The following is an 18,596-nucleotide window of genomic DNA, read 5'->3' as shown; positions in this document are numbered from 1 at the left end:
TCTACCTCTTACCTTTTTCCTGCTGGCCTTGTCGGCCTTCCTGCTGGGCTTCTTCGTCACTGTCCTGTACTCCTTTCCGCCCCGTCACCCCCAGCAGCTTGCTGACCTTGCTGGCATTCTACCTCTTACCTTTTTCCTGCTGGCCTTGTCGGCCTTCCTGCTGGGCTTCTTCGTCACTGTCCTGTACTCCTTTCCGCCCCGTCACCCCCAGCAGCTTGCTGACCTTGCTGGCATTCTACCTCTTACCTTTTTCCTGCTGGCCTTGTCGGCCTTCCTGCTGGGCTTCTTCGTCACTGTCTTGTACTCCTTTCCGCCCCGTCACCCCCAGCAGCTTGCTGACCTTGCTCGCATTCTACCTTTTACCTTTTTCCTGCTGGCCTTGTCGGCCTTCCTGCTGGGCTTGTGGTCCTCTTCGTCTCTGTCTCGCGCACCCTTGCGGCCCATGACGCCGAGCAGCTTGCTGACCATGCTGTTCTTGGAGCGACATTCCGTCTCCGTCGGCTCTGGGCACTGGAAGAATTTCAACATTTTCTTGCTCAATCATGGAAAAACAGATATGCAAAAATAAATAAATAAAAGGCAGAAAGATGTCGGTATCTAATTACGCAAAATTTAGCTCCACCCTTGTAGAGCTTGCTTTCTTCTTAAATAAAATGTCATATGATTTGTAGTAAAAGTTTCAGCAAAATATATATAGCTAATTCATAGATAAGTAAACAACTAAGTCAACAAAAATATCGTATACCTTCATCGTGTCCACAGACTCCTGCCTCTTCAGCACTTCCTTTTTCCCATCTGTTCTCTTCTCAATCTTCTCCTGCCTCTTAATCTCCTTCTCCTGCCTTTCCAACTTCTCCTGCCTCTCCGCTTTCTCCTGCCTCTCCAACTTCTCCTGTTTCTTGGCTTCCGCTTTCTCCTGTTTGGTTTCCACTCTCTTCACCGATCCCGTTCTTTCCATCGCTTTCTCTTTTTCTTTTGGGGCTTCTTTATCTTCTTTTAGTTCCAGTTTCTTTATAGACTCTTGCTTTTTTAACTCTGGTTTTTCCTTTTTACTTTTCTCCTTCGGTTTATCTTCTTCTTTGAGACTGGAGTCGGATTTCTTCCTAGTTTTATCTTTAGGCTGGTCTGCGGGAGTTTCTTGTTGTGGTGTTTTGTTTTTGTCTTCTGGCTTCTTTTTATCTTTGTCCTCGGAGAGTATTGAGCTGGTGTCCGTGCTGGAACGACTTTCGTCCAGACGGGTGTTGTCTGTAGAAAAAATATAGTACAATATATACGAAAAAAAAACACAAGGAATGACATTGACAGCAAAGCGATCCGAGTGATCCAACCGAACTAACGCCGAGCGCGTACGAAGACGACCGAACGTCTCTCGGCTAATATGAGCGAGACAACACATAGCCGGGCGCTCTGGTGCAACTGCAGACCTACTACATTACACTTTGCGGTAACTCTGTTTGTCAAAAGTTGACGTTTGACAATTCAAGGACCCGGGTACGTCCTTAAACTACGTCCAAAACAGAGGTATGGGCATTGTGAATGTCATCTCGCTTTGTGTGGTAGGGCACAGCCAGTGGATGTTAATCCAGATCTAGAGCAAAGCCCAACTGGGGAAGTACCTCCACCTTACAGAAAACAGCAGCCAAATAACACTAGACCCTACTCATAGTGTTGTGTTCCTGTCGGTGAGTAAGGTTGCCAGAGCACAACGAGGGGGGGGGGGGTGGGTTTAGGGTCGGCAACGCGCATAGGCTACGGAGACTGCTTACCATCAGGCAGGCCGTATGCTTGTTTGCCACCGACGTAGTCATCATTCGCTTGCCCTTATCCCATTCATTTGGGGTCGGCGTAGCATGTCTTTTCCTTCCATATCTTTCTGTCACCCGTCATCTCATCGTTCACTCGCGTTCGTTTCATGTCATCTCTCACACAATCCATCCACCGTTTCCTAGGTTTTCCTCTGCCGTTCCATCCCTCCACATTCATTTGTAATACCTATCTCGTCACATGACTTTCATCCCTCCGCATCACATGCACATACCACGCTAGGCGAATCGCTCTTACTTTTTCTATTATGGGTGCAACTTTCAGACTTCGTCTTATATACTCATTCCTTATCCTATCCATTCTTGTAACACCACACATCCATCTTAACATTCTCATTTCCGCTACATGCAATCTCTTTTCATCCGTCACTTTTAGGGCCCAACACTCTGATCCATACATGACGACAGGTCTTATAATGGTTTTATAAATTTTACCCTTCAGTCGGAGGGGCATCCGGGCGTCACAAATTGTTCCCGTGACCTGTCGCCATTTCATCCATCCTGTGCTAATCCGGTTTTTCACGTCACGGTCAATATCGCCATCGCACTGCACGAGCGAACCGAGGTACTTGAAATCGGAGCAGACCGGCAATGTAACGCCATCGAGGTCTATGGCAGCGAAACCGGAGAGACCGCCGAAATCGCAGAACATATGTTCAGTTTTAGATCTGCTGATCTTCAGGCCAACATTCTCCAGTTTCCGTCGCCACTCCTCAAGTCTGCTCTGTACCTCGAGTCCGTCTTCACCCACAAGCACAATGTCATCAGCGAAAAGCATACACCAGGGTGCCTCCTCCTGTATATGCGACGACAGAGCGTCCATAATAAGTAGAAAGAGGTAGGGACTCAGAGCCGATCCCTGGTGCAAGCCTACCGTGACACTGAATCTGTCGGTGGTGCCAGCAGTTGACCGGACGCGTGTACAACAACGGTTGTACATTGACCGAATTAGCTCCACATACTTCCCAGGCACGCATTTCTCTTTCAGAGCCCACCACAAAACCTCTCGGGGTACTCGATCGTATGCCTTTTCGAGGTCCACAAACACCATATGCAAGTTCTTTTTTCCACGTCTATATCTTTCGCATTGGCGAAGTGCAAAAATGGCGTCTGTTGTACCTCTTCCTGGCATAAAGCCGCATTGGTTTTGTGTTATATCACTCTCGTCTCTCAGGCGTCTCTCTATCACTTTTTCCCATACTTTCATGCTATGTGACATGAGCTTTATTCCTCTATAGTTGTTGCATTCCTGCACATCCCCTTTGTTTTTAAATATGGGCACCAGCAAACTGTCGCACCATTCGTCGGGAATGGTTTCTTCATGCAACAACTTATTGAAGAACAAAGTCAGCCACTTACATCCATCCTCACACAATAACTTCCATACTTCTCCTGGTATATCATCTGGTCCTACTGATTTTCCATTTTTCATACCTCTCACAGCCGCTCTTACTTCATCCATGGATATTTCTCTCACTACACCCATATTTATCAATTTGTGATGCAGTACCCTGCTCCAATCATTTTCTTCATTAATTAACCTTTCAAAGTAGCCTTTCCACCGTTCTCTTATGACTTCATCTTTCGTTAGCACCTTTCCTGCATCATCTTTCACACATTTTATATAAGATACATCACGGGAACTCCTTTCTCTTGCTTTGGCAAGACGGTATAGCTGCTTTTCGCCTTTAGGACTATCTAAGGAGTCATACAATTTGTCTTGTGCTGCTGTTTTGGCTATAGCAACTGCACGTTTTGCCATCTTCTTACATTCTATATATTTCGTTCTTTTTATTGCCTCTTCAGTTCCTTGTCCAGCTTTAGCCTTTTGCCATTCTCTAAATGCTTGTTTCTTTTGCTTTAATATTTCCTGCACCTCCTCATTCCACCACCACGTTTCCTTATCTATGATACCTTTGCCTTTCGATTCTCCCAAGACATCTTTCGCTACTCTCCGTATACAGTTTGCCATTTCTTTCCAACATTCGTTCGCATTTAATCCTTCCATATCTTTCATCTCTATCATTTTATCTATCACACGTTCTTTGAATTTTTCGGCACGTTCATTCTTCTCTAGCATTTTCCATCGTATCTTTGGCGGAAGCCGTTCTTTTCTGTTAAGTGAATGGATTTTTATATACAGATCGATTACGAGGAGCCTATGCTGTGAAGTAAGATGTTCCCCTGGTATGATTTTAATGTCCTTGATACAGTTGATTTTATTTCGCTTTACAAGGAAATAATCAATCTGCGTCGTGTGTTTGCCACTTTTGTAGGTGATCAGGTGTTCATCTCTTTTTTGAAACCAGGTGTTAGCAATTGCCAGGTCGAAAGCGGCGGCTGCTTGTAACAATGCTTCACCCTGCACGTTACGGCTTCCAAAACCGAAGCCCCCATGTACTCTTTCATACCCTACATTCATTCTTCCCACGTGTCCATTAAAATCTCCACCCACGTATATCTCTTCATTTGCTGGTATATCCATTGTAATTGTATCAAAATCCTCCCAAAACTTCTCTTTCGCTACATCGTCACATCCACTCTGAGGAGCATACACACTTATTAAATTGAGTATGACGTTTTCCAGCATCACTTTTACAGCGATAATCCTGTCGCTTTTTCTGTTAACATTTGTGACACCCTGTTTCAACTGACTATCTAGTACTATACCGACACCATTTCGTTTGCCGTTACTCCCACAATAGTAGAACTTATATCCTTCCCCAATCTCTCTAGCCCTTGCACCCTTCCACTTCGTCTCCTGTAAGAAAGCTACATTTATACGTCGTCTTTTCATCACATCTGCTAGCTCTCTTCCCCTCCCAGTCATAGTCCCTATATTCCAGCTGGCATACCTCAATCTCACATACTTAGGTTCCCGGGCTAGCTTCTTACGTCGTCCCCACCCGGGCTGGTGCGACAACCCTTGTCCATTTCTCATAGAAGCCGGGTGCTGCCCCTGCGCGTCGCCTGCGGGGTACGCCCTAGCCCTGTCGCTCATCTCATTTTCTCCGATATACATGCAACTAAAAGGATTTGGCATTTAGATTTTACAACCGGCCGCCTGCCTGACGTCAACCCTCCTTGGGACTCCTTAGTTGACTTAGATGACTGTCATTTCCCTCCTTTAGTCGCCTTTTACGACATCCATGGATAGGCACGGAGTGGGCTATTCTTAAGCCGGCAACCACACGGCACCGACGTAGTATAAAAAAAAAATTCAGTGACCGCAAAACATATGGCGCAGTACAACGCAGTCAGTTTTGGATATCTAAGGGGCACGTTTTATTCTTAGACTCTATCTCTCTATTACAATCTCGTTGTTACAAATGCAGACCCCCAAAACCGTTCCTTACCAATAGTCGTATCTCTCGAAGTATCCAAGTCCACAGAAGTGTCAGGTGCGAAGGACTCGTCGGAGAGGGACAGAGACGCAAAAGAGTTGGACGCGTCGAAGGTCTTCTCGAGGCTCGTCTTCGGCGAGGACGTGAAGATGCTCGGGGTCATCTGCTTCGCAGGTGTCCTGGAAACGTCATATTTGATAAACTTACTAATAAAATTACAATTTAAGATGGGTAACAGTGGCTTTGTTTGTCGAAAAATAAAAGTTGTAAAGAATTTTACACTTTTCCTGCTACCTAAAGGTTGTCTGGAAGAGATCGCTTTTTAGCTATAAGACCGCCTGTTGTTACCTGGTTCTATTTTCCTTTAAAATTCATTTGTAGTTTTACATGTATGTAAAATGTATAATTGTTGGTGCAATAAAGAATATTTACTTACTTACTTACTTTTTGGGGATTTAGAAGTAGGTGGGGACTAATATTAGAAAGGGCTTTAAAAACAGCGTGAATAAGAACCAAGTTAAAGGCGAATTGCAAAAAAAAAATGTTTGTATGTAAATTCCATGTTGACGAGTAAAAGTGCCCTTGTGGCCTATTTGCTGAATAAATGTTGAAGTTGAAGTTGAAAAAAAAAAAAAAGAACCTGTTGAGCGCGATCTTGGCGTGGTGCGTGGGCGAGTCCTTCTCCTCGGCGATGCGCGGCAGCGGCGGCTCCTCCTTGTCCGGCGGCGGCGGCTCGGGCGGCGCGGGCGCGGGCGCGCGCCACACCACGCCGCGCCGCGCCGCGCCCGCGCCCCCGGCCACGCCCACGGCCACGCCCACGCCCGCCGCGCCGCCGCAGCACAGCGGGGAGATCGAGCACTTGGACTCCGCGGAGCGCGGGTGCAGTCTGGAATGGGACTTTATGTGACCCTGGAACTCTTACTTACAAGTTGACTTCTTTACTCATATCAATAACAACAGAAACTGATACGCTTACCTCGAGCTTCACACTTAGTTAGTCTATCAAAAATATAAAATTCAAATGCAAAAAAATACTAAGGAGTGGTTCAGAAAAAAAGTAGCAGCTCATTATTTGGATTTTTCATTTTATTTAGTGATAATTTTTAAGTACAGAATTTTTGTAGTATCTGTAAATACTATAATAGGGCGAATTGAAGTTTTCGCCTTTTATATTACATGTCTCCTAAAACTTTTTGAACAGCATCTTTTGAGAGAATGTATGAGGTATTTCTCATAAACATAGCTTTTTCTTTAAGTTTGATAAGCGAATTAATACATTACTAAACTGTCTTATGTTTGACTTACTTTTTTTATTTGACTTCACTTTGAGGTAGTTACATGGAATTTCCATTTTTATGTATTTGCGATTATTACAGAAATTTGTCTCCCATAGAAAAACCTCTGTCAGAGGTTAGATTGGAGAGACTTCCTGACTACCGAAGATGAACTCCAGTTTATTAGTATAATTTACTCGTAAGATGATATTCCTAAAAGCATGCAAATAGTTGTGAAAATTGAAATTCAAGTGTGGCATTGCAGAAAGCGGCAGGTGAAGATTGTCAAATTGTGTTGTACAAAAAGTTACGAAGTACATTGCAATAAAAATGTGAAAAATCAAATAAGCTGATATTTCTCAATATGATTTTATTGTTGTTATATAGTATTTTATCTACAAATTACTGAAAAAAAAACTGCTACATAATTAGTAAAAAATAAAAATATATACTAGATAATTCACTGCCACTTTTTTACTAAACCACTCCTTATCTACTACTAATAATGATAAAAATTGTAATACCTGCATACAGGTCCGGGGATCGAACCCGGATCGTCACTGTTACCACCTGTTTCTAAACGGCTGTTTGCCAACTGCACCACTATGGGATATAGAGTCAGACCAAGATAAGTTGGCAGCGATTTTGACAGCCTAGATAATGCAAGTGTATTTTAAACGTGAAACTTCTATGAAATTATGACATTTACTTGCCACTTGTACAGGCTGGGCTATGAAAATCGCTGCCAACTTAGGTTTGTCTGATTCTATGTAAATCGGTGAAATTAGACTACTTATTTTCAAGAAAGAATACAAAAAGCGACCATGACGGAAAAATCTTACACTTTTTTTTTTGCCAAGCCCCCATCCGCCAACCGTCCGATAAAGAACTTCGTTCCAACAATGAATTTATACCCTATAGTAACATTCTTTGGCATAGTGGACACACACTGCTGTTCCACACCAAAATGTAACACCTAAAATGAATCCCTAAAGTTATTCCCTAAAAAAGCCGCAAAATGAATGGAAAATTTGATCGATATTTATGTGACAGGGATTTCGAAACAATGTTACGAAGCGACAGTATAATCCGGAACATAAAAAGAAACCTTCACTACATTCCAACGAAGGTACTTTTAGCATAGTTTGAACATTATATATTTCTTTGTCTAAAATGTCTAGGTTAGAATAAGCAAATGGGTTGACAAAATGCACACAAACATAAATGACAGAAATACTTCAGCCTCGCTCCCCGTTCGCATGGTTTAAGCGCACTAAAGGCGAGTGGCAGTTAGCGATCGAACGCTCGACGCCAAACTGCACGCCCCATCGAACATGCCACAGAGGTCATTTCTCGAAAAATATTAGTTTAATGTTGTTAGTGTGTTGTCATGGCAACCCATATGATTTGACAGTTCGTGGACTAATTATTATGGAGTGTGGATTTAAGAGTGAAATCTCTTATGATAGAACTGTTGCAATAGTGTCCAGCTGTCAGCTATAAATAATAGTTCCAAATCTCCAGAGTAGCGCTAGAGTAGCTAAGAACCTAGGCGTTACTGACGGAGTGAAGTGCGCTGTGTATGATTTGATTTTTTTTTCAAGTATTCTAGGTATTGTAGCGCCACCTATTTAAGGTTTTTTGATGACACTTTTTGGTACATGGAGATTTGTTTCCTTAATTCCACCTTCCATACTAATGATATTAGTCTAATATCGTTTGAGAAATAGACCCCCGGACGATCGCCACCGATGCTGGGCTTAAACGGAGGCAAAAGAGCGAGGCAGGAGAATGGAGTCTACTGCCTCACTATTCTACCTCCGTGTGAAATCAGCATAAACAAAACGAATTTGAAATAAAGGTAGATTGTCAAAGAAAATTTTGTAGCCACAGTAAATTTACTGTCATCTTTCGACACATGATTAAAACTTCTAGAACGCCATTTGAATTTGATCCTTATTATTTCACTGATATGTGTTAAATTAGTTAAATATCAAAAAGTGGCGCCATGTTGCCGGGCATCGGCTAAAGGCTGTGGCGCCATCGCTCGAAACGATGCCGCCATACCTTTGGCCTTTGATCTATTAAATGGCGTCACTTTTTGATATTTAACTAATTTAACACATATCAGAATAAGGATCAAAGTCAAATGGCGTTTTAAAAGTTTGAATTGTGTGTCGAAAGATGGCAGTAAATTTACTGTGGCTTAAAAATTTTCTTTGACAATCTACCTCTATTTCAAATTCTCTTTGTTTATGCTAATGCACACGGAGGCAGAATAGTGAGGCAGTAGACTCCACTCTCCTGCCTCGCTCTTTTGTCTCCGTCTGAGCCTCTTCGGCATAATGCTGGCCCAATATTACAGGGTTCTACGGTTCACTTTTATCGAACTGAAATTTGAACATTGTCGAGTCGAATTTGAACTATGTTGAAAATATAATATAGGGCCAGCGATAAGTCCAGACAGCGAAGACACGTCACCTGTCCGGCGAGAGCGCGCGGCGCAGCAGCGGCGAGGCGGGGTCGCGCCGGGCCCAGGCGCGGCGCCCGCACTCGCGCGCGGCCAGCGGCGACGGGCTGCGCGCCTCGCAGCGGCTGGTAGTGGTGGCGCCGGGTTAGTTACGTTACACCAGCACAGATGCGTGTGTATTATGTACACGGGGTAGACGAATAACTCGACCAATTTAAACCGTGTAGTTTTCGTCTATACTATGTATCTTTAGGTAAACAAACAATTACTACATTTTCGGGTAGTTATAACATTTAGTGGTTAACCAACCAAATGCGAAACCGCCTGTATCTGTCACTGAAGGACCTGATTTTAACCTACTTTATTTGATAATGTAATGTTTTCATCCAACCTCAACTGGCTTAAAGAACCATTAGAGGGTAGATTTTGTTTACTTTTATTTAAATACCTAAAAATACAGGTTATAGGAGACGTATTAGATTCGCACGTCAGTGGTTAAGCATAGAGGGGTCAATATCAATACCGTCAACCGGGGTGAATAGGGACAAAACTTAAAATGTGTTTTACCTGACAATTTGTTAAAAAAACATACATACATACATATAATCACGCCTATTTCCCGAAGGGGTAGGCAGTGTTAAAAAAAATACCATATAAAATCTACTATAATTTTTAATCGCGAATAATACAATGTGTGTGGGTACTTTATATTCACCACGGTTGACGGTATCGTTTTTGTCCCCCTATTTGGACACCTTTTTTCACGTGTTTCAACGTTTTGATGATTTTAGTTGTTATAAAAAACTACTAGGTATGTACCTACTACCAAACAACGCTCACTACGCTCGTAATAACGATCCGAGATCTTAACTGAAATATTGAATTTAACACACTGTAAAATTACGAAACTCATTCTTAATTGAAATCAATGTTAATTTACTATTTACTCGTAATACCCTCGAAATACGTAATTGGTCGGATTATTCGCACCCAGCATTGACCCTGAGAACAGTTGCAGTGATTTGTGGCCCTCTATTTCACGTAACATGCTATAGTTGAACAACGACGAATGTCGTAACCATATTGCTAAGTCTGCCATGACCTCCTGAGATCCATAAGCAATTATTTTGTTTTTGAATTTGGAATCCTTAGTTACATAATAAAAGTTCAAAATAGATTTTGGAATAAGTACAAAAATTTGTACTCAAGGTCTTAGGAGGTCAAAGCACAAGTGTGTTAATATAAAAATGTGTAGTATCGCCCGCTTGTTAAAAACTATAATAAGGCGAAAATTATGATCATCGTGCTAAGTATGCGTGTGGACATTCATGGATAATGAAATTTGCAGTGATGTAAATAGTATGTGCGAAGTGAAGTCTGACATGTATGAACACCGTGGTTATGAGACACGATGATAGTGGGTCACGATATTTGAAACAATTTAGAGACGAACATATATTGTGAATATTTAATTTAGAACAATAACAGTTCTATTTAAAGAATTATTTACGTTTTCAGTGCGTAATTATTAAAACCAAGATATGTAAATAAAAACAAAACTATTCAATGTGCAGTTTTCTATCCCCAAAAATCCATAAAAGCGGTGTTTTTTCATATTGTTTGCTACAAAACGCAAATCGAATCATGATAAAGTGATCAAACCAGAAAAATTACCATTTCTACTCGATTACATTACGATACAAGTGCGAAAAACAGAATATTCGCAACGAGCGGCGATAAACTAAAATACGACCGATGAGTGTTTTAAATCGACGCGAGTTGCGATTTTTATATTTTGGACATAGTTACGTAATGTGCTTATTATCGCACTAGTGCGGTAAAGTAGCACCATATGTACGGTCACGTCTGAAAACATCGACACGATCGAAGTGCCAAAAATATGTATACACGACCTTATGGCCGTTATGATTAGGGTAGTGTATACATATTTTTGGCACTTTGTCCGTATCGATATTTCCAGGCGTGACCGTACTGTAAATCATAAGATGTACAGAATACGTGCGCGATGCCTTGTACCTGGTGGGCGACTGCGGCGGCGGCTGCGGGGAGGGCGAGGGCGTGCGCGCGAGCGGCGACAGCGGCATGTGCTGCAGCGACGCGCGCCGCACCTCCGCGCCGCCCGCCACCAGCTTGTGCTTCAGCCCGTGCAGCGACGACGGCCTGCTGTGTCATGCCATCTTACTTGTACACTCGCCATCTGATATATCGGAGCGGCCGAGGCGCTCACTAATATCTGTACACGCATCTATTGTCGAGGCGTTAGTGTGTGTTTAGATTTTTGAGCACCTTCCCCGTTCCGATATTTCGACTGTGATACGAGAAAGTGAGCAAATTCAAACTGGTGTGAATATTGTAAAATGAATATTGTAAAAAGGTACGAGTGTTTTATAATGACAGGAGTATATAGGAATGGCGCACATATGTATATACAACGTATTATAGCCTAATGACATTAAAATATCAGAGAGTAGCGATATGTTTAATAACAACCTAAAAAATGGCTAAATTATAAGACCTTTTATACTGGAATGGAATTCTTAGTCTTTAACAAAAAAAAAAGTATTACCAAAATATCAATGGATTTGATGACATGATATTTCATTTATGACTTACATATTGGTTTAAATCATAAATTTTAATTAAGCTCTTATTCTGAATCTTAAATAATGCATGCTGTGATTGTCATTAAGTGGGGATCAATTATAAATGTGCTCTTTTAGTATGTAAATTATAGTATGTGAATTTTATTTTCTGTTGGTGATCCAAATAAACAAAGAAATAAAGAAATAGTGCACAATATAACATTATACGTCGTCGGTCCATTCCATACCGTTGGTAGTGGGTGGTGGTGGCGGCGGCGTGCAGCGGACTGTCGCCGCAGGGGGACGAGGGGGCCGACGGCGACGCCAGCTCCACCCCGGACACCATCTGTCACAATATATCACGTTACGAGTACATTCCACTCTAGACATTATTGCAACTTACTTCACTGGCTCAGTGACCCGAAATAGTAGATTGTACAACAAGGGCATAAAGCGATTCATTTTTACCCGACGAAATTTATATCGGGTGTTTCGTGTAACACGAGCAAATAATTAAACCACATATTGTACGACTAAAACTATATAACTTTTGAATAACAAAATTATGAAATCTTTAGATTTTAATTTTTTCATACAAATTTAATATTATTTTCAATGTACGCTGATGTCAGCGTGACATCAGCGTGTTTGACGTTGCTATAAATATGTAATAAAAAGTCAAACATAAGTTATTATTAAGTTGTTTAATAAATATTGGTCAGTTTAAGGAGTACAGTCTACAGTTTAATTTATTGCTGTTACAGGAAACACCCGGTATATAGTCGAGAATAAAAATGGACATTTATGCTTGATTTACACTCTGCTTTGTCACTTCGATTGCGAGGAAAATTTACAAAAAAATCCAATATTTTAAGTTATTTTACCGTATTTGTTCAGGACTGCCGCCAGGACTGGCAGGCAATATGGCAGATTTTGAACTTAATTGCTAAGTTAATAAGGGTGAAGATGAAGCAATTTTACGAGCATGAAAAGTGAAAAGGATCTTGGCTTCTGACACGAGAGAACGTCACTCTCTCTGTGCCACTACACGCCAGTACTCCGAGGGGAACAGGTGTTTTAGGGTTTCGTCACTCCAGCGGTACCTGGGACGGCCGGACGGACGTTTTCCACCCGATTGCCCCACGTACGATCCCCTCCAGGTGACCGAGCCAGCGGAGTCGTATTATTGGAACATAATATAACCCCCTTATATCACTAGAGGTCCCAAATGAAGGAGTGTGAATATACATGCAACGTCAGAAGATTAGATGAGCTCTAGACTCTAGAGTATCCAACTCCAGTTTCAACCCCCGACGCTTCTGTGGCATCGTTTCTCTCAAACGGATGGACCGATTTCGATGCGGTCTTTTTACGAGAAAGCTAGTTTCCTTGCGGTGGTTCTTAGATATGATTTATAAAAATCGATCCAGCAGTTCGAAGAGTATCAGCTCTTTTACAATAATAATGTAAGGCATTTTTTGCGTAGAGGGTTTTTGAAGTGAAAACTTCTTTAGCGACGCTGTGCACTTTTTGTGATGGGCAAAAAAATGTTAAACTCACGTCAGGTCACGTGACCGACAGATTCGTCGGATTTAAAATTCGTAAGACGGACACGTGACCTGATCGAAAAACTGTTACAATGTCATTGAAGCCAGTAGACGTAGAGTAATATAAATTGTCATGTTTGTGTACGATAGCGCAATAAATGAATATTGTATACACATAAATGATAGTACTTTTATACTGCAACTAACTAACTATATTTAACTTTTAATTCGTGCAAAATTATTTCCTAACCATTCCAAAATATCAAAAATGCACAACGTCTGCCGTCACTCCCGGAGTGCAACCCGGTTTTTTTTTTTTAATTTTTAATATAGGTACTAGTTATGAATGACAGCCCATATGAGGTGTAAGTGTTAATGAATGGTACCTGGTGCATCTCCTGCGAAGCCCTCTTGGTAGAGATCCTCCGGAACAGCGAGCACCGCCGCCTCGGGCGCGGCCGCGGCGGCGCCGACGCGCGGCGCCCGCCCCCGATTCGCCGTCTCCCTCCCGCCTGCGTATACCGTGCTCTTTACTCCAACTTCTCCAAGATATTTTAACTCGAGCAGTTAATTTTAATTATCTAATCGAACGAGCGAGCGAAGCGAAGTGAAGTCCTTACATTCAACTTGGAACACACGGCTGGCTAGCGGCACGTCCCGGCATTTCGATGTTTTTTAGATGAAGTATCAGAGGATACTTTGATGGACTTTAACTTAAATTTGTTCTAATTTAAATGCAATTGGGTTAACGTGTAGGTGAGGGCATTATATCTTAGTCATCAAATTATGAGGCTCGATCAAGGAGTTCTGGAGCTAGAAGAGCCTAGAAGGCCAAAAAGCTATTTGTGAGGGGTCCTGCTATTCTGGTCATCTTCTTTGCAAGAAAGTATGGTCGATTTTGGTATCAAATGGAAGTGTTTAGTTTACACATTTATAATATCGTTTATTAATTTACGATTTATATAATTAGCAAGATAAAAACGAAATAAAATAAACATAATGTAGGTATTTGACATTCGACAAAAAAGACTACGGCTTACCACAGATACAGTTTATTTTAATCTCTATGGTGACTTGAATCTATCAGTTAAGGGCTCCACAGTCCTTGCAATAAATCGCACGCGATTTTCGATCCTTTGCCGACTAAGTAGGTGCATTCAATTGATCTATCTTTTCGATGAACCGCGAGTTCTCAGTTCGGGGCGAACTATAGTTGCATTGCATGTTTGTTTCACAGCGCAAAGTCGCGAGCAGGCGTGGTGTGGAGATAAATCGTAACGCACAATCTTATGTTGACGTGTTTCAAACTGAAGAATATTGTCTGTCTGACAGCCTGTGTAGGGTCCAAGTTCACAAGCCAACGTTCCAATTAACCTGTCGTCTTCCCAAACGGGTGAACGGATATCTCCGGCCGAAAAAGAGCCATATACATTTTTGTCAAGGTTTTGAGAAAAAAAACACCCCTCCATCTACCCCCGGCCGGAGACCACCATCCAGTTTTTTTTGTGTAGACGACAGGTTAAATAACAATCAAAAACCTCTTAATTTCTAACAAGATGCAATGAAGTCAACCAATTATGAATAATTCTATATTAAAACGAATAAGTCAATTCATTCAATACGGTTATTATGAATTTTGATTTATTAAGTATGACAAGTCAAAAACCTTTTCCATGGAAATAACGAAGAGTGCCAATTGCCCAAAATGCGTAAGTGAAGTTTACCTGTATGGTGGTCTGGTCCAGCGGCGTGGCGCGGAGCGTGGCGTGCGGCGCGGCCAGCAGTAGCCGGAGAACCTGGGCGCGGAGACAACTGCTCAGTTAATAACTTAAATATCTTCTAAGTTTGGCGATATCCTCGGATTACGGTTGAGAGTCAGAATGGCGGGTGTACCTAAATAAAATGAAATGAAAACCATACCATATTTTTGTACCTAATTTATTTAGTACCTCCTTTTTAAATAAATTGTACCTCACGGTACTTAAAGTTATCACCAAAAAACAGTACACCCGCCATCCTGACAGAATGGCGGGTGTACTTTATTACGCTATATTCCCGTGGTTATTGATAAATTCTCTAAAAGCCAAATTTTTGTACCTTTTTTGTATGTTCATATTCAATTATAATATGAGCCATTTTATTTGTGGTTTCCAAGTTTTACTCATTTATATTTTGCTTGCTATTACAATTTTGCAGGCGTTATGATTTTACACGTTATCGATATCATACACATAAAACAGGCTAGGCCCCAATTCAAAGAAATCTTCCTAAGAAAAATCATTTTTAAGACATGATTTTCTGAGTTATTTGAATTTAACAGATTAAACATTAAATGTACTAAATCCTGGCGTAATAAAAATAATTGTACTTTAGCGTTTTTTCTTGAAAATGAGATGGATAACTTGAAAAATGATAACGCCTGCGAAATTGTAATAGCAAGCAAAATATAAAATGATTAAAATTTGGAAACCATAAATAAAATGGCTCATATTATAATTGAATATGAAGATACAAAAAAAGGAACAAAAATTTGGCTTTTATAGAATTCATCAATAACCACGGGAACATAGCGCAATAAAGTACACCCACCATTCTGACTGTCAGGATGGCGGGTGTAGTGTTTTTTGATGATAACTTTATGTACCGTGAGGTAAATTTTTTTTTAACGGAGGTACTAAATAGTACAAATTAGGTACAAAAATATATTTGTCTTTTCATTTATTTTTATTTAGGTACACCCGCCATTCTGACTCTCACGGAATAAGGCGTGTTTTATATATTATTTTACATCTAATCAAAATTGTATCCTCTTTAATTTCATGGAGGCGTAAACTTTTTAAACTTAACTTATGTCAGAACTTAACTCATAATTTTAAAATAACGATTTATATTGTCACTTCGGTGATTAAAAGGTGATTTTTCTCAACGTAGTAATCCAATCCTTACTTGGTTCACTGCGTCGCGCTATAGCTTTAACAATGTTAACTCATATATTGTAAACCTTATTACACTGAAATAAGATTAAAAGTGTAGGTTTCAGTACGGCTAAGAAAGTGGTGTGCACCGACCTGCGTGTGCAGCAGGCCCTGCACGGACTCGCCGTTGAGCTGCGTGATGAGGTCGCCGGCGCGCAGCCCCGCGGCCCACGCGGCGCCCTGCTCGCTCACGGCCGACACCAGGTGGTGCATGGTGTAGTAGTCCGTGTCGCCGTAGTACACGCGCACGGTGTGGATCGTGAACCCGAAGCCGCGCGGCCCGCGCCGGACCACGATCGGCGGCTTGGATGATTGGATCAGCCTGCGACACGAATAATAGTACATTACGATACGAGTGCGAAAATTAGGAAATTTGAAACGAGTGGCGATAAATTAAAATACGACCGAAGGGAATGTTTTAAATCGACAAGAGTTGCGAATTACCTATTCGCACATGTATCGTACAACGTTTTACAATACATATGGCCCTTTAAATGTTCGACACAGAAACGTAATATGCTAATTTTCGCACGAGCGCTATAAAGTAGCACCATATGTACTATAAAATCAGTTAAATACACCAGCTAGCAAACTTTTCGACACGCACGCCCTTTACAAAAACCGAGGCGACAAGCCCGAATATTACCAGGGTCGCCATGTGAGAATCTCATTAGCCTAATATCTTTGTGGCAATTTAAATAATAAATAAATAAATATTATACGACATTATTACACAAAATGACTAAGTCCCACAGTAAGCTCAATAAGGCTTGTGTTGAGGGTACTTAGACAACGATATATATAATATATAAATATTTATACATACTTAAATACATTCAAAACACCCATGACTCAGGAACAAATATCCATGCTCATCATACGAATAAATGCCCTTACCAGGATTTGAACCCGGGACCATCAGCTTCGTAGGCAGGGTCACTACCCACTAGGCCAAACCGGTCGTCAATAAAAATTTAATCCTAATAATTCAGATGGGTTTAACTATTTAATGAGCACATTCGTTGTCCGCCGAATTCAGAAACAACATGCTGTAAAATGACTACTACAATACTCACGAATGATTATGATGTGCGAACGGCGAAGGCGGGTCACGACACGGCGAGGAGTCTCGAGAGGAGTTGGTGCTTGACGTGTTGCCCGCGCAGGGCGAGCCCGCGCCGGCGTGGGTGCCTGTGTCTTCCGCTATGAAAATAGGGTGAAAATGAATGACAATAAAAAAAACATCAAAGTACAAACAACATTGTCCAATAGATCTAGCCACACTCGAGTTTTCATCTTTTTCTTTTTTATATACTTTGGAGAAAAACAGAAAGTGCAATATCACTAGACAAAAAGCCAGTTGTTCCAACCCCGGAGGGCCAGTAGGAAGCTTTTCTTACCTGGATGTATAACCAGAGAGAGTCCGGAGGTAGATGCAGAGCGGCGCATCGCCTTTGGCGCCACTAGCGCCATCGGTTTCGTCTTATCCGGACGATCTGGCTTGTCAACACTCTTCGCCTCTTTTTTCAGTGCGTCGGAACTGAAGGAAGACATTTATATTTTAATACCAAATGTATGGTAACGGTAGGTGTCGAAGATTTGTAAATATATTGTTGACTGGACGCCACGCGAACGCCGCGTCAAATACGTCGCTCAACTGAGGCCGTATCCTAACTAAACTTGTATTAACTCCTCGAGTCTCGTGGATACGATTGACAATCAAACTGCAATTTTAAACTTAAAATCTCAAAATCAGTTTTAGAGGCAAAAATGATCTGTGTACTGGCGACACGTCGTCCGAGTCCGTCTGCGACACTCCGCGGTGGACGCCGGGGTTACCGTGTATAGTATAGTATGCAGTGTACTGACGCGCGGCGGGCGACACGTCGTCCGAGTCCGTCTGCGACACTCCGCGGTGGACGCCGGGGTTACCGTGTATAGTATAGTATGCAGTGTACTGACGCGCGGGCGGGCTGCGCGGGGTGCGGGCGCAGCGCGGGGCGGCGGCGCGCGGCGGGCGACACGTCGTCCGAGTCCGTCTGCGACACTCCGCGGTGGACGCCGGGGTTACCGTGTATAGTATAGTATGCAGTGTACTGACGCGCGGGCGGGCTGCGCGGGGTGCGGGCGCAGCGCGGGGCGGCGGCGCGCGGCGGGCGACACGTCGTCCGAGTCCGTCTGCGACACTCCGCGGTGGACGCCGGGGTTACCGTGTATAGTATAGTATGCAGTGTACTGACGCGCGGGCGGGCTGCGCGGGGTGCGGGCGCAGCGCGGGGCGGCGGCGCGCGGCGGGCGACACGTCGTCCGAGTCCGTCTGCGACACTCCGCGGTGGACGCCGGGGTTACCGTGTATAGTATAGTATGCAGTGTACTGACGCGCGGGCGGGCTGCGCGGGGTGCGGGCGCAGCGCGGGGCGGCGGCGCGCGGCGGGCGACACGTCGTCCGAGTCCGTCTGCGACACTCCGCGGTGGACGCCGGGGTTACCGTGTATAGTATAGTATGCAGTGTACTGACGCGCGGGCGGGCTGCGCGGGGTGCGGGCGCAGCGCGGGGCGG

General features: G+C 42.8%; 1 protein-coding gene across 1 annotated transcript in view; it reads right to left on the bottom strand.

The window, feature by feature from the left end:
- LOC133530814 (microtubule-associated serine/threonine-protein kinase 3) overlaps positions 1 to 18,596 on the bottom strand; it is a 131,766-nt gene that overhangs the window by 5,923 nt on the left and 107,247 nt on the right. The window contains exons 24-35 of the mRNA XM_061868887.1: positions 17,437 to 17,576; positions 17,113 to 17,239; positions 16,130 to 16,358; positions 14,786 to 14,857; positions 13,448 to 13,573; positions 11,763 to 11,860; positions 10,949 to 11,092; positions 8,923 to 9,036; positions 5,808 to 6,053; positions 5,180 to 5,346; positions 746 to 1,245; positions 364 to 510 (exon numbers count right to left, since the gene is read on the bottom strand). Of these exons, the coding sequence (XP_061724871.1) occupies positions 364 to 510; positions 746 to 1,245; positions 5,180 to 5,346; positions 5,808 to 6,053; positions 8,923 to 9,036; positions 10,949 to 11,092; positions 11,763 to 11,860; positions 13,448 to 13,573; positions 14,786 to 14,857; positions 16,130 to 16,358; positions 17,113 to 17,239; positions 17,437 to 17,576 (2,110 nt within the window). The remainder of the gene's footprint in view (positions 1 to 363; positions 511 to 745; positions 1,246 to 5,179; positions 5,347 to 5,807; positions 6,054 to 8,922; positions 9,037 to 10,948; positions 11,093 to 11,762; positions 11,861 to 13,447; positions 13,574 to 14,785; positions 14,858 to 16,129; positions 16,359 to 17,112; positions 17,240 to 17,436; positions 17,577 to 18,596) is intronic.

Source organism: Cydia pomonella, chromosome 23 (genome assembly GCF_033807575.1).
Source record: "Cydia pomonella isolate Wapato2018A chromosome 23, ilCydPomo1, whole genome shotgun sequence".
NCBI classification, from domain to species: Eukaryota; Metazoa; Arthropoda; class Insecta; order Lepidoptera; family Tortricidae; genus Cydia; species Cydia pomonella.
Note: the sequence above shows the minus strand (reverse complement) of the source record. Positions and strands in the feature narration are given on the sequence as shown.